Here is a 13,231-nt window from a genome sequence, read left to right on the forward strand (position 1 = left end):
CATTATCGCTCCGCAGCCAATAAAAATACGGCCTTAGTTGATCAAAACGCCGATGAACCTATCATGACGCAAGAAGTGGGAACATGAGCCACGTCCTACGTATCTTAAACTGTCGGAGCTAAAGATGATCGACAGGACTGAGAACTAAAGCAACAGTAATTTGAGGCAACAGCTAGCGGCGTGGTAGTCGAGACAGCGAAAATTCAAAAACGTTGAAAGAAAAAGAAGAAAAAGCTGGGATAGGAGTTTGGTTAGGCAACTAACGTTCGTTTCATACATGTTGTCGAGAAATACTGGATTGGGGAACAATAGAAAGTACTTTCGTAGGTGTGAAAGAAAGAAATCAGCGACATAAATTTACTTGTGATTATTTTTTTTTTGTTCAGGGTGACGAAGGTCCACAAGGTCTTCCGGGACAATCGGGTGAAATGGTACGTTATGGCTGCCTTCTTTTGTAGCATAAGAGTGTTTTACTTTTAGGGTATCCGGCTGAACGTAATACCTCCCTTCTTTGCTTGTAGGGACCAAGAGGATTTCCGGGTCCCAGAGGATTTTCTGGACTCCCTGGACCACCGGTATTGATTTGCTTCAATATATATGTATTCATCAATATCTCTCAAAAATGCCAAGAACAGGTCAATCGCAGTCTGAGTTGTGACATTAAGCAATGCAAGCGTGACGTTTTGCATCGCTTAATGTTACAACTCGAACTACGTTTTTGATCTAAACATATGTTTCGGCATCGTCATTCGCTGAGGTGCCTCCGTACGTTGCGCTGATTGGCTCTCCATGTGTTGTGCGGGAAAGTAGGCGCACGCGCTTTTTTTTTAGAATATATATACATATATCAACGACCACTGACGAAGCGTAGTGCAGAGAAACGAAGGCCACAGTCTGATAGAATCTTCGGAGAGTTATTAGTGAAAACGCACAAATTGGACAAACAATGAATGACAACTTCAAACGAACGGGTTAACAAAGCTTCCAAAATCATCGTTAGTTTCGTTTATGGAGTACAGCTTCAACATGCAACAGCCTCACGGGTGGTGAGAGGGGAGAAAAAGGGGGGGGGGGGGGGACGGTCAGAACAGAAGTTATTGCGGGTGCATGCCCCCACCGGTTTAAAACCTGTGGAAGTAACTGCCCCACTGCCCCCCCCCCCCCCCCCCCCCCCCCCTTCGGTTTTGGAGTTCCTGTCCTTGCTTGGACTTTATAGTTCTTTGCCATGCTCAGACCTGTCGCCAGTAATTTCCGTTCCCAATAGGTAAAACAGGATTGCTATAGACAAAGTGAACCATAGAAATAAATTAGAAGTGAAAAACAACTGCGAACTAGTTAGAAATGGTCGTTACTCGAGGATCTGTTTTCTTTTTAGGGGATACCAGGCTCTGAAGGACCACTTGGACCAAAAGGCAACCCGGTAAGACATGAAAGTTGTTTAGCACTAAATTATGTGCTAAATAAGGGAAACACTAACGCGAGATCATAGTCCACTCGGTTAGGGTCAAAATGTTCGATGTGTTTACCGCATATTTTCTAAATATTTCAGGGTCCCTCCGGTCAAGCTGGGCAACCGGGTCAACAAGGCCTACAGGGACCAGTCGTCAGTATTTTTCTATATGCTTTTATGAAATGTATTTATAAAAACTTTCACATAATAATGTAGTCAGAGCAGCAGCGGAGACTTTAATTGGCAGACGTTCCGGGATGAGACTTTTTTTCGCAACGTCTTCCAATTAGAGTCTCTGCTGTGGCTGTTTTTTTTTCTGTTTTTGAGCTTTCTGTTTTTGTGATACGGAAAGCCGCCATCATATTGTCCACATGCTAATTCATGAAAAAACCTCGACTGTAATTCGGAGAGATAGAAAAAAAAAAAAAGCCACAGCAAAGTAGACTAGTGAGCCGTAGAAATGTCATAATAACAGCAATGCACTATACTGTGTGACTGAGTTTTGTCGTAGTACTTGGAACGGTATTTGTGTAGGGCGATACCATAACTGTTTCTTTTTGCTTGTGCAAGGGCCCGCCTGGACCGCAGGGGTTGCCGGGACCTTTAGGGCCGTCGGTAAGAAATCTTTCTTTTGGCATGGTCACAATAGGGAGTTTTCGTCGACCGCGTTTACCCCCTCAGCTAAGCCCTCCGCGGACTTGGGAAGTAATCCGTAACAAGTAACGGAGTACTTGCAATCCGTTACTTTTCCAAGTAATTTTGTAATTGCCACATTACTTTTTTTCGGAAGTAATTTGTAATTTTTAATTCGTTACAAAATATTGGTAACGGATTACTTTAATTACTCGTTACTTTTAAAACAATATGAGCATTATACAGTAACTGGAGCAATACGAGCAGAACATTCAGCAGCATAAAGAGAGCAAGGTCAACAAAATAGAAACCATCAGGGAGGGCTGAACAGCCAAAAAGATAACACGACTCTTTGTACGACCGGTCACTATAACCACTAAAAAAAAAGGGCAAGGCATGTACAAATATACGAAAGACAAAGATCAAGTAAGACAGACGCCGAGTAGGCTCTCCGTCGCCTTCCATCGTGTTTTTCTTCTTCTCCCGGGCAAAAGAAAGCTCGTCGTGTTCATTTGTTTTTCGTCTTTTACATCGTTTCACCCTTTCCAACTTCTTCGACGTCTCCCGCCACCTGCACAGACATCAAACGCCAGTCCGCACCAGCTCGATTCGCGGGTTCACAACTCGCGTAACTGAGGATGTAGCCGTGCGCGAGGGGTTCAATTCTCTTTGTCTTTGATGCGCGCTACTTTACTCAAGCACGCTCTTGAAACACGTCTGAAAAGCGCCCGGCATGAGGCTAAAAACATCATATTCGAGGATACAAACAATACTTCTTTTGATTTACTTGTCTCGGCATGGTGGTCGAGTACACTCCTCATTTTACAGTCAACTGTCAACATAAAAAAAGGGGGGGGGGGGGGGCTAGGCCATCTAAGGAGTGCTGACAGAGAGATGGAACGCGTAAAAGTGGTGGGATCCTCTATTGTTTTGTGAAACCGATGGCCACCGCTTCTCTCGCTCTCCGTGCCCTCCCCTCCCCTGGCTTTCACGCATATTGGTATGAAAGTGAGAACCGATGAACGATTCATAACCCGTAACCACCACTTTTTCTTTGACTGGTCGAGTTTTCGGTCATGGAGTGTCCGTCTCCATGGCGATCTCTTACTGAGATGTTCAAAATTCAGGGCATTTGGGAGAACGGAAACCTAAAATTTCAGGGCACACTTTGTTTGAAAAAAAGAAAAGCACACACACACACATTGTCATCAGCAAGAACAACAAACTCTAATCTACGGAAACACATCAAGGGAAGCTGGGACACCTGCATTCTCCATTCGCTATACACTGTAACGTTAGAACCAAGTTTTTCTTCTCTCGTGAATAACAGGCGAAACACCCGAGTCAAAAGGGAGCTTCCATAAATCGCTTGTCTAGCTCCGAATGTCGAAGCGGAGGTAAGCGCTGCTACTGAGCATGCGCACCGCTAGCTTTGTCTGCACAATTCCAGGGATCATTTCCGGATGCCGTAAGTTAGGATGGCGAGTGTGATTGTAGCTTTCGGCGCCTTGTCAGCCTACAGATGAACGGAGGGCACCTACTCTCTTTCTCTAAAATACAACGTTTTATTTTTACGGGACAACCATAATACGGGCGTATGAAAAATAAAAAAAAATTAGTGTTGAAGAACATTTTTGAAAAATATCAAAATTGTCTCTATTGTTTTCTGGATAAGTGCACGGAAAAGGTATCGTGAAAGTAATTTGTAACGTAACGAGTAAAGTTTTCTGTTACTTTTCAGCGAAAGTAATTTGTAACGCTAATCCATTACATTTGAGGCTCTGCAATTTGTAATTGTCATCCATTACATTTTTCAAATAACGAGCACAAGTCTGGCCTTTCGCAGCGAAGAAGCCGCTACTGCGCCTGCGTGCCGATGGCCTTGACTGTAGAGCTTCGGGTTTTGTAGCGGGCTGCGGAGAGCCGTTGCGGGACGGCGAAAATCATCTACGAAAACTTCCTCATCCCCTCTATTTTCGTTCCTTTCTGATGGAAGCAAACTACCAAAACATGTTTGCGAAGCCCACCCGTTTCTTTCTAATTATATCTATTTTTTTTTTTGTCAATTTAACGTCTTGTAGGGACCTAGGGGAAAACCTGGGCTTCCAGGTCTTCCGGGAGCAGATGGACTTCCAGTAAGTCAAGCAGCCATGCACTTCAAGATTTTCTTTTAACGAAGATGGAATAATTTCAATAAGTTAATTTGATCAGAAATTTTAAATCGAAAAAACGTACCTGCATGTTTTTTTTTACTTACTATTTACTCTCTGCTAATAGGGCCACCCGGGTACTTCCGGAAGTCCAGGCAACAAAGGTGACACGGTAAGGCAACTTCAATTTAATAATAATTTTATTTATTTTCTGTTCGATAGAGATTAATTGCGATGTTGCACCTGGCGAAGTCAGATGAGCTGAGATGTAAAATGAACTGCATTTATATTTGTGAAGGGTCAAGCAGGCCACCAAGGCCCGACCGGATTCCCTGGCCCACGTGGTGTTAAGGTCTGAGATATTCCTCATTATTATCTTGAACTAATCAACTTGTCCCGTTGTCAAGTTTGTGACTGACCCTGGTCGATGTCTACACAGGGTGATGATGGAGCGAGAGGTCCTGTCGGAGAAAAAGGCGATAAGGTGCGTTTATCGTGTCACGTTCAACGCGTGCGCGCAAGTATATATATAGTTTCGTTTAACTTATGTTTGGTAAGTATAGCATCCATGCGCGGTATTATTATATAGTCTTTATGCGACCTGCGCAAATCAACAACCGATCAGGTTATCATAATTTATCAACCGACTTTTTACCCCCGTGGCACATCAAATTACCTTTATGTCTACTCTTATTTTATTTCTCACGATCTTAACAAATCGGGGACGTTGCAGTTCGCACTTTTGTGTCGTCATAAAATTTTAACAATTACTAGTAAATGCGTCTTAGTTCTAATATGTCTTGCCTCCCTCGTTCGCAAACTAGTGACGCCACAAAAGCCGCGAATATATGCATTTCAAGATCAATGTGCCATGCCTCTTGTACTTATTGCCCACAAGACGTACTGTCACCTCTTCTGTTCATTGCGCGAATTAGTTAGTCCGAACATGACGTCGATGATCTTTAAATCTTATTTCGAAAGGGGATGGCGAGCCACCATACTTTACCTGTTAGGTTAGTGTACTAAGTGAGCACTTTTTGCCACCGAAAAAATTGTAATAAAAAACCCTTAAATAAACAACTGGCGTTTGTTTGTTTTGGTTAACAGTGCCGCACAGAGTATATGCGCCGCTTTTGGAATAATTTGATTGATGAATCTATTTTGATCGTCGTCGCGATTGCAACTGCGGCTGTGCTGTGTTCTTCTCAGGGCACTCCGGGAGCAGATGGCCAGAAGGGCGATCAGGGTCTGAACGGAGATCAGGGCTCTCCTGGACCCGAGGGTCTTCCGGGCATCGAAGGTCCAGAGGGGCCCAAGGTTCGTTCACGTTCCTGAACAAACAGAACCCTCCGACGCTGAAAAAGTCTTAACCTAAAAACCTTCTAATGCAATCTAAAAATATATATATATGTTTTTTTACGGTACACGAGACAATCAATCAATGCGAACAATAAACAGATCGCAGCGAATGGCAGGGCTCATAATACGATCAGACCAAAAGCCTCTGTTGTGCGCAGTAACAACGTGCTTGATGTTCCACTTACTCTTTGTCCAATGCGCATATCGCAATTTTCATATCTAAGCGAATTATCAGCTTTGACGTTCATTGGGGGTCCTTCTCTGTTTTTCGTGATTGGCTGTACCTGTGTTCTGCAGGAAGGAGAAGATACGAACTTTCTTTTTAGAGTGTGCCTCATCGTTTGAATGCAGAATGCGCCTACAAGGCCTGGACATGCGAAGGAAGTTTTCGCGAAATTTTACGCGATGGAGCGTTACGTTCGAGCTTTTTACATTTCGCGCTACATTTAACAAAAAAAAGAATTATCTTTTTTTTTTTTTTTTTTTTTTGGAGGAATGCATGTTGCGATTTGCTGACTTTACTTAAACGGAAACGAAATTTTAGGGATCATTTTATTGCTTAGGTGTATACCACGTCGCATCAGCACCTGAGAAACACCGGTCTTGCGTTTGTAAACGCTAGAAAAGTAATTCTAAAACGAATAAAACAATTTCCCAGTCGCGCCTGGTCATTGACCGAAAACATATAGGGCTAAATTCCAGGAAATAGACACTGTATGCGACATATGCAAACGCGAAAGAGAAACCATAGAACATGAAATTTTAAGGTGCACGGGGCTTCGTCCCACCCTCTTGGTGAGGATGACTACGAATTTGGTGGAGGCACTGGGATTCGCAGACATGGATGGACGAATGAACAGGGAAAGAATTGCGGTAACTTAGAGGAGATTGGAAGATTGCTGGAAAAAATCTAGGGAGGGGTAAAAATACAGATAAAAATAAAAAAAATAAATAAGTAATGCAAACACTTTAAAGGGGGCGGGGGGGGGGGGGTTGTGTAAGAACAAAATTAATGCAAATTAAAAAAAAAAAAGAAAGAAGGGATGACAAAATGTTAGGCTAGGTGGCGCAAGCTGCCGCCCATTACAAAGAGTATAGCCATTACCATCCATCCATCCATCTATCCAACCACAGACGAGCGCTGTAAATCGCTTCGTTCAAGGCTGCCGCTGGAAAGGTCTATAGGGACCTTACCATTACTCAGCACGGGACAATATGGCATTATATCCTACTTTTGATTAAATGCACCACTGCCGCCACTATGTATAGTCACTGGGGTGCTTTAGGAAATCGTTTCGATAACTCTGATAACGATGCACATGGGCGTACCAACCAGGGGGGCAAGAGCGGACGCTTGCCACCCTAGTTCTCAAAGTGTATGTGTGTGGGGGGGCGGGGGCAAGGCATGTGCTCTGCCCCCCGTGAAACAGCCGCCACTGGGCAGGGCAAACACTGTCCGACGGCGCCCAAGGGCTACCAAGGGCACCGACCCCCAACCCTGAGGGGGGCGGGGGGGGGGGGGGGGGGGGGAGGGGCGGCTGGTTTGCCCCCCTTCCCCCCCACTCAAAAACAAGTTGGTACGCCACTGACAATCCACGACACTCGGTAGGCACCTTTGTGCATGAATCGTATCATCGTCGGGTGTCGTAATCGGAGTTGTCCAAAGCGGTTTACTAAAACTCTTTACTGACAGGATAAGAACGGTAGGGCGTGTCTCTCGGATTTCCTACCTTCAGCACGTGCTCCTCTCCTTTTTCCGTGCTTTGGCTGCGCATGCACAGTCGCCCTTGACAACCGTAAAGAAGGTGCACGTGACGTACCTCAGTCGCTCTGCTAGTTTCTGGTGCTTTGCATCTTCAGGGATTCGAAGGACCAAGAGGAGAGAAAGGCCCGCCAGGAGCCGCCGGAGAAAAAGTCAGTGTTGTCGCAGACGGCAGCCATTGATGCGCCGGTCAGCGGCGACCCGGGATCTTTTCAATTAACAGACGAGTATTTTTATCACTATTTATAACTCTAGGGAAAACTGGGCATCCCGGGGTTTCCCGGCTACCCTGGCTCATCCGGACCGAAGGTAATTGTGTTAGTACGCATGAGAACGTTGACCCTTTTGTGAAGAACCATGTGATATCGGAAGACCGATCGCAATTCCTCTTTCATTTTTTTAATCATGAACGATAAATATTATAGAAGTGTACGACAAACCTAAGTTGGGCAGCAGTCGATGCTTTCCTACTGGCATTGTTGGCGTTTGTTTCCTTCAGGGAGAGAAAGGGTTTCACGGTAAACCAGGAGAGAAGGGAGACAAGGGAGATCGGGCAAGTATTTCATCATCATCACTTTTTGTTTGGGATATGTATTATCTTAATAATGATGCGTGCTTAACGGTCTTTTTTTTTTTTTGTAAAATACTTAGGGACCCACTGGTCAGCAGGGCGAACGAGGGCAGATCGGACCACGGGTAACTACGGAGATTTCGAGTTACTTCATCTTTCCTATTTCTAAAGTGTTGACTATAGGCGCCGAAGCGATGCATTACCTTTAACCAACTTCAATCAACTTTAAAAAAAAGGTTGTGCTTGTGGCGCATTTACGAGATTTGTTTCTTTGATATGTGAAGGGAAACCGCGGTCAGAGAGGCAGAGCGGGAAAGCGGGGACCTTCGGGAGAAAAGGTAAAAAATCAGTTTTTTAATCTTCATACGTAGGAGTTTTGTGCGTTATCGCTATCGTTTGTGTCATGCGCAAACACGGCGATTGGGGTGGTTGCACAGGGGAGCAGTGGAGAGCCGGGTCCATCTGGAATCCCTGGCGAAAGGGGCCCCCAAGGACCCGAAGGGGCCAGGGGCTTCATGGGCACTCCTGGTTCGCCGGTGAGTATAGGAACACGAGCTGGCCGCATGTTAAAGCGCTCCCTCTCCGAGAAGTTGCTGCTGGAAATAATGCGGGTTTGACGCTTTGCGTCTTAGGGAATCCCTGGAAAAGACGGCCATCAAGGACCACCGGGGGAACGAGGGGCACCGGTGAGCAATTTTGGTATTTGCGCGGTGGGTTCTTTCGTGATCGGCGCAAGTTTAAGATATGCATTCCTTTTATTCACCGAATACGCCTCCGGGTGATCATCTCCAATTTTATGCCGCTGGATAAGCTTTAGAATTCAACCTTTACTCTTAAAACTGTTTTACTGATCTCAAGGACCTTACGCCTTTGTGTTTATTTATTAAGGGATTATTGACCGGCACACCACAGCACGTTCAGGGAATATGATTCTTTGGTAATAATGTATATTTTATTGTTGAAACAAGGCGTGTTGCTTCTGCGTTTGGTCAAAGACGGCCACAAGTCGCACGAATTGTTCAAGGAAATGTGAAGCAATGCACCCATTCATGTGGCATTTTATGTAAAAAGTCGGCGATGCGCTTGATACAAATAATTCGCGATACGCACGCATGTCTAAAATACCTAGGAAATTTTCTGGGTTCTATGGGAAGTTCCACATAAGATGAAACTAAAAGAAAAATTCGAGTGTATATGAGGCGTAGAGATGCGTATTTTATTCAACCTGATATGTTTCGCACTGTCACCGTCAGCGCGATTCAGTTTTCAGAGCTCTTGGTGGGAAGCTCTTTATTTTCTTTCACGTGTCTGCCGCTAGGTGACGTCTAGTTTGTTGAAGTTACGAACACGAAGCACGCTTACGTTATCGGTACCATATCGTCACGTATGTGTCATGTGGCGTCATTCGCTTCTCATCTTCCAGGGCGAAGCAGGAACTATAGGACCCCCAGGACCACCTGGAGTTGTAGGACCTTTGGTAAGATTCGTATTATATTTTGTTTCTTGAGTCGCGTATCGTTCAGAGTACTACTTTAATATTAAAATGGAACAATTGTTACAGGTATCCGACAGAAATCTGAGAGACACTGTCGAAGAAACATTGATGGGATTATTAAATCTGATTGGCGTTTATCGAATTTTATATCTGGCCCGCAAGAAAACATTTTTTAGGTCTTTGCTATGATGACTTTTATTCTTGACATTTAATTTGAAATCAACATTGCCTTGAGAAAGATGTGGGTGTTGTTTCCAACTTTAAAAACGTGCGGCATGTGGTATGCCTTTATAATTAAGAATTAAATGTAGTTTCAGCTTCCCCTTGTTTGAAAGCTTTCTTCCTAAATATGTAAATTTTTGCACTGATGCCTGGCAGGGACCTCCTGGAGAATCTGGAGCGTCTGGTGACATCGGTCCACCAGGCCCACCGGTAGGGTATTCTTGGATTATATCAATCAATGTCTCATTTTCTAAATATATTTTGCAATCGCTGTGCTTTTATTTGCTCGATTTAAAATGCGTTTTCTGTCCCAACCCTTCTAACGGGCCTTCATGGTTGTTCCAGGGTGTTCCAGGAGAGACGGGACTTCCTGGGCCGTCCGGCAAGGAAGGTCCTCCAGTAAGTAAGATTTTATCTTAGTAAAACACGTGAGAAATGATCTAAGTATTATTTGACAAACAAATCTCTTCTGAATGATGAATCGCACTGCCTGTATAATAAAGCGCCACAGAATCAAGAATCCTTCTCACTTAGTTCGCTTAAGGATGAACTCTGAATAATTATTTGTATGTTTCTCTTATTTGAATTTATTATATGATTATCAGTGTTGTCCTTTCATTTCGAGCCTAAAATAAAAATAATAATTGCCGAAAGCTTAATGTCAGTACTCCGCCAAATATCGGAGAATTCCCGAAGCGTTGTTAACCAGAACGTTAGGTTGTTGCAAGTCTAACCCAGAGCATGAACAGATGTTGGACCCTCAAGGGACAGAGTAGTTTTACAATAATTCTGCGTTACAATGTCTCGTCTTGTGTAATGTGCAATTAATGACTCAGCTAGGTCTTGCCTTCGAGCAAGACGAGTACTCTCGATCTATAGGCGTGTGCTTTCCTTCGCGCTTCCCATAATGCTACACGGACATCTTGATATGTAACATATTAATCCCTGATCACAAGAGAGGTTTTGAGAACGCTGAAGCTGGTGCCCATGTATATAAGAAGGGGTGCCGAGAAAACAAGGGGGCCTGTTTTCTTCTTTCAAGGGTGTTATCGGACCGCAAGGAATTAAGGGACCTGCAGGACCTCCGGGACCCCCCGGGTTTCCTGGCGAGCGGGGAAATTTAGGACCCCCGGTAAGTAATAGGTTGATGCTCTAGATAAAGTATTGTCTATCAATGCGAATACGTGTCTTCACTGTTGGCGGTAACGCGTTACAAGTAACGGCGATCGGATACGGGCTTTACTTTTTCCGGTAACGTTGTAAGTACGCGTTGAACTTTTGAAACGATAAAGTGTAACGTACTTACGTTACTTATTTGTAGTAAAGTGTAACGTAGTTACGCTACTCGTTACATATTATTCTCGAGACTTAAAAAAATTACACTTCAATTTTTTCCGTGTTTTTAAGCGCCAACCCATGTAAATGTTTGAGTTTTTTTTGCGTTTTTCTTTGCGTTTTATCTTGTGAGTATGTAGGTGAAGCCGTAAAAAAAAAAAGATAAGGTAATTGTGGTAACTTCCGCACGGACATAATGTGCTTTGAAATATGGAACTTATGCATATCTGTAACGTCAAAAGGGTAAAACACGTTAATTCATAATTAAAAAAAAAACTAACATAAAAGTAACTTGCGTTTCTTTTTATCGGAAACGGTAACGCGCTTTTTTATTTTGAGGTAACGTAGGTCGGTAACACGTTTCTTTTATTTTTAAGTAGCGTTACGTATTTCGTTATTTGTTTTTCGGTAACACCTACAACACTGCGTGCCTTCAAAATTTGATCCGTATGACGAATACAACAGTTGACATTATCTTGGCAACATCTAGTATTGAAACACGTATTTACCCGTATTAGCGTCTCCCATGTGCTTTTCGTTTTCGTTACAGGGGTTTCCAGGTCCCAAAGGCGAGATCGGACTTCCAGGTACTATAGGTCCTCCGGTAAGTTACAAAAAAAATACCAGAGATAAAAATGTTAGTGCATGCGAAGATAACTAGTACTTCTCGACGTTTAACAGGGCGAAAAAGGAGACGTCGGACTGCCTGGAGAACCGGGACCAGCGGGAGACAAGGTCTAAACTTTTGATCATTGCTGAAAACAAAAGAAGAAAAATTGGTACACTGTAGATGTTGCAGTTTCCAACTATTCTCAATCGCTTTCCTAATGGAAGGATTAATCTTTAGATGCCTTTAAAACGAGGAACCTCTCTGGCCGCTCTCAGGGCCGTGCAGGGGCAGTCGGACCCGCGGGCGCGTTCGGACCCAAAGGAGACAAGGTAAGTGCACCTTGCACTGCACATCGGATACTTCTTACATAATATCCATACTGCCTGAACTATGACTAGTACTTCTTTAGTTTAGAAATGTTGCTTTTAATGGCTTTGTTCAATGAACAGTGCAGACTCTTTGGGAAAGGAATGTACAAGGAAAACAACTGCTTAACGAACTTGCCCAGAATTCAGAGATGCAGGGGTTTCAACTTGTGCTTGCACCTCAAACATGGCTGAAATACGGCAAAACATTTCTGCTAACAGCAGTTTCATCTGTTTATGTTTTGTTTTGCTTGGTCGTCGTAGGGAGACATGGGGGTGGCTGGATCTCTCGGACGTGATGGACTCCCAGGAGCGAGGGTAGGTGGAATCTTTCGGACAAAAATAAACTTCGTCCTAGCTGGCGAGTTTGAGCAATTGCACATTTACAGAGATAAATGCGTAATTGAAGCTGCGGCGCGTCACCCTGACGCTGTCTAAACTTTGTTTAGGTGCGTTGCGCGTGCGTGAAATTTACGTCTTTCCCGCGAGGAGCGGCCACGCGCACCAGATGTCCCTGGCTGTGTCCGTCAGTGTATAAAAGGCCATAAAACTAGTGGTGCAATGTTAGCTATGCCGGAAGAGGTACTCGGTTTTAGGCAAGGCAGGTACTTATTCGTACTTTAAAGACCCACAGTCTTAAACTTTGACTGTACCTGAATATATTACCCAGATGTGCCACAGTACGTGACAAAAGACTTGTCTGGAAATGCACCACGCGTGTTTGCTGGAGAATCAAATTTAAAAACAAAACGAAAAAAAAGTGATCTTTTGTAATAAAACAATTTATTTACGTGAGTGCTTCAATTTGACCCAGGGTCTTCCTGGTCCACCAGGCCCTGTTGGGGCACCAGGAGAAGACGGCGACAAGGTAAGCTTTCTGAAAGTGCCTAATCATGAAGCTGCGTGCTTAATCATAAAGTGTCGACAGCTTGGATATTTAAACGATTTTTAGACATGCGTAATCTTACAGTTTGTTGTGTTTCTAGGGCGATTCCGGTCTGCCAGGACAGAAAGGCTCCAAGGGTGGAAAAGGCGACCTCGTGAGTGGCTCCCAATATGCATTACTAACAACATGCTTCAAGTGCCAAGTAAACTGCCATCCTGCGTGGGGCTGAAGAATGTGAATATCTTAGGTCCGGAAATGTTCAAGCAAAATGTTCCTAAGATTGTCCGAGTGAACAGTATTTTAGCGGAGAGTGAGGTAATTAAGGAATATTTGTTTTATCAAACGAAGCTCTCCGGAAGAAAGTTTTGTATCCCGCTCGAAGGCTTTAAATAG

General features: G+C 44.0%; 2 protein-coding genes and 1 long non-coding RNA gene across 3 annotated transcripts; all 3 read left to right on the plus strand.

Annotated features, from left to right (window-relative positions):
• Positions 1–391: 391 nt before the first annotated feature.
• On the plus strand, positions 392–1,414 carry LOC121837036. The gene is made up of 3 exons (XR_006078068.1): positions 392–431; positions 522–575; positions 1,376–1,414. It is a non-coding gene; the product is annotated as an uncharacterized LOC121837036 (long non-coding RNA).
• A 3,941-nt stretch (positions 1,415–5,355) lies between these two features.
• LOC120839006 (collagen alpha-1(XI) chain-like) lies at positions 5,356–8,134 on the plus strand. The gene is made up of 5 exons (XM_040209193.1): positions 5,356–5,550; positions 7,453–7,506; positions 7,610–7,663; positions 7,854–7,907; positions 8,006–8,134. Exons 1-5 carry the CDS (start codon positions 5,356–5,358, stop codon positions 8,132–8,134), a joined length of 486 nt encoding a protein of 161 aa, XP_040065127.1.
• A 1,184-nt stretch (positions 8,135–9,318) lies between these two features.
• LOC120839004 (collagen alpha-1(V) chain-like) lies at positions 9,319–13,067 on the plus strand. The gene is made up of 7 exons (XM_040500557.2): positions 9,319–9,402; positions 9,799–9,852; positions 9,988–10,041; positions 10,685–10,774; positions 11,528–11,581; positions 12,767–12,820; positions 12,939–13,067. The coding sequence occupies exons 1-7, from the start codon at positions 9,319–9,321 to the stop codon at positions 13,065–13,067; spliced, it is 519 nt and encodes a 172-aa protein (XP_040356491.2).
• The last annotated feature ends 164 nt before the right edge of the window (positions 13,068–13,231 follow it).

Source organism: Ixodes scapularis, unplaced genomic scaffold (genome assembly GCF_016920785.2).
Source record: "Ixodes scapularis isolate PalLabHiFi unplaced genomic scaffold, ASM1692078v2 PGA_scaffold3__209_contigs__length_174095766, whole genome shotgun sequence".
In the NCBI taxonomy this organism is placed as follows: Eukaryota; Metazoa; Arthropoda; class Arachnida; order Ixodida; family Ixodidae; genus Ixodes; species Ixodes scapularis.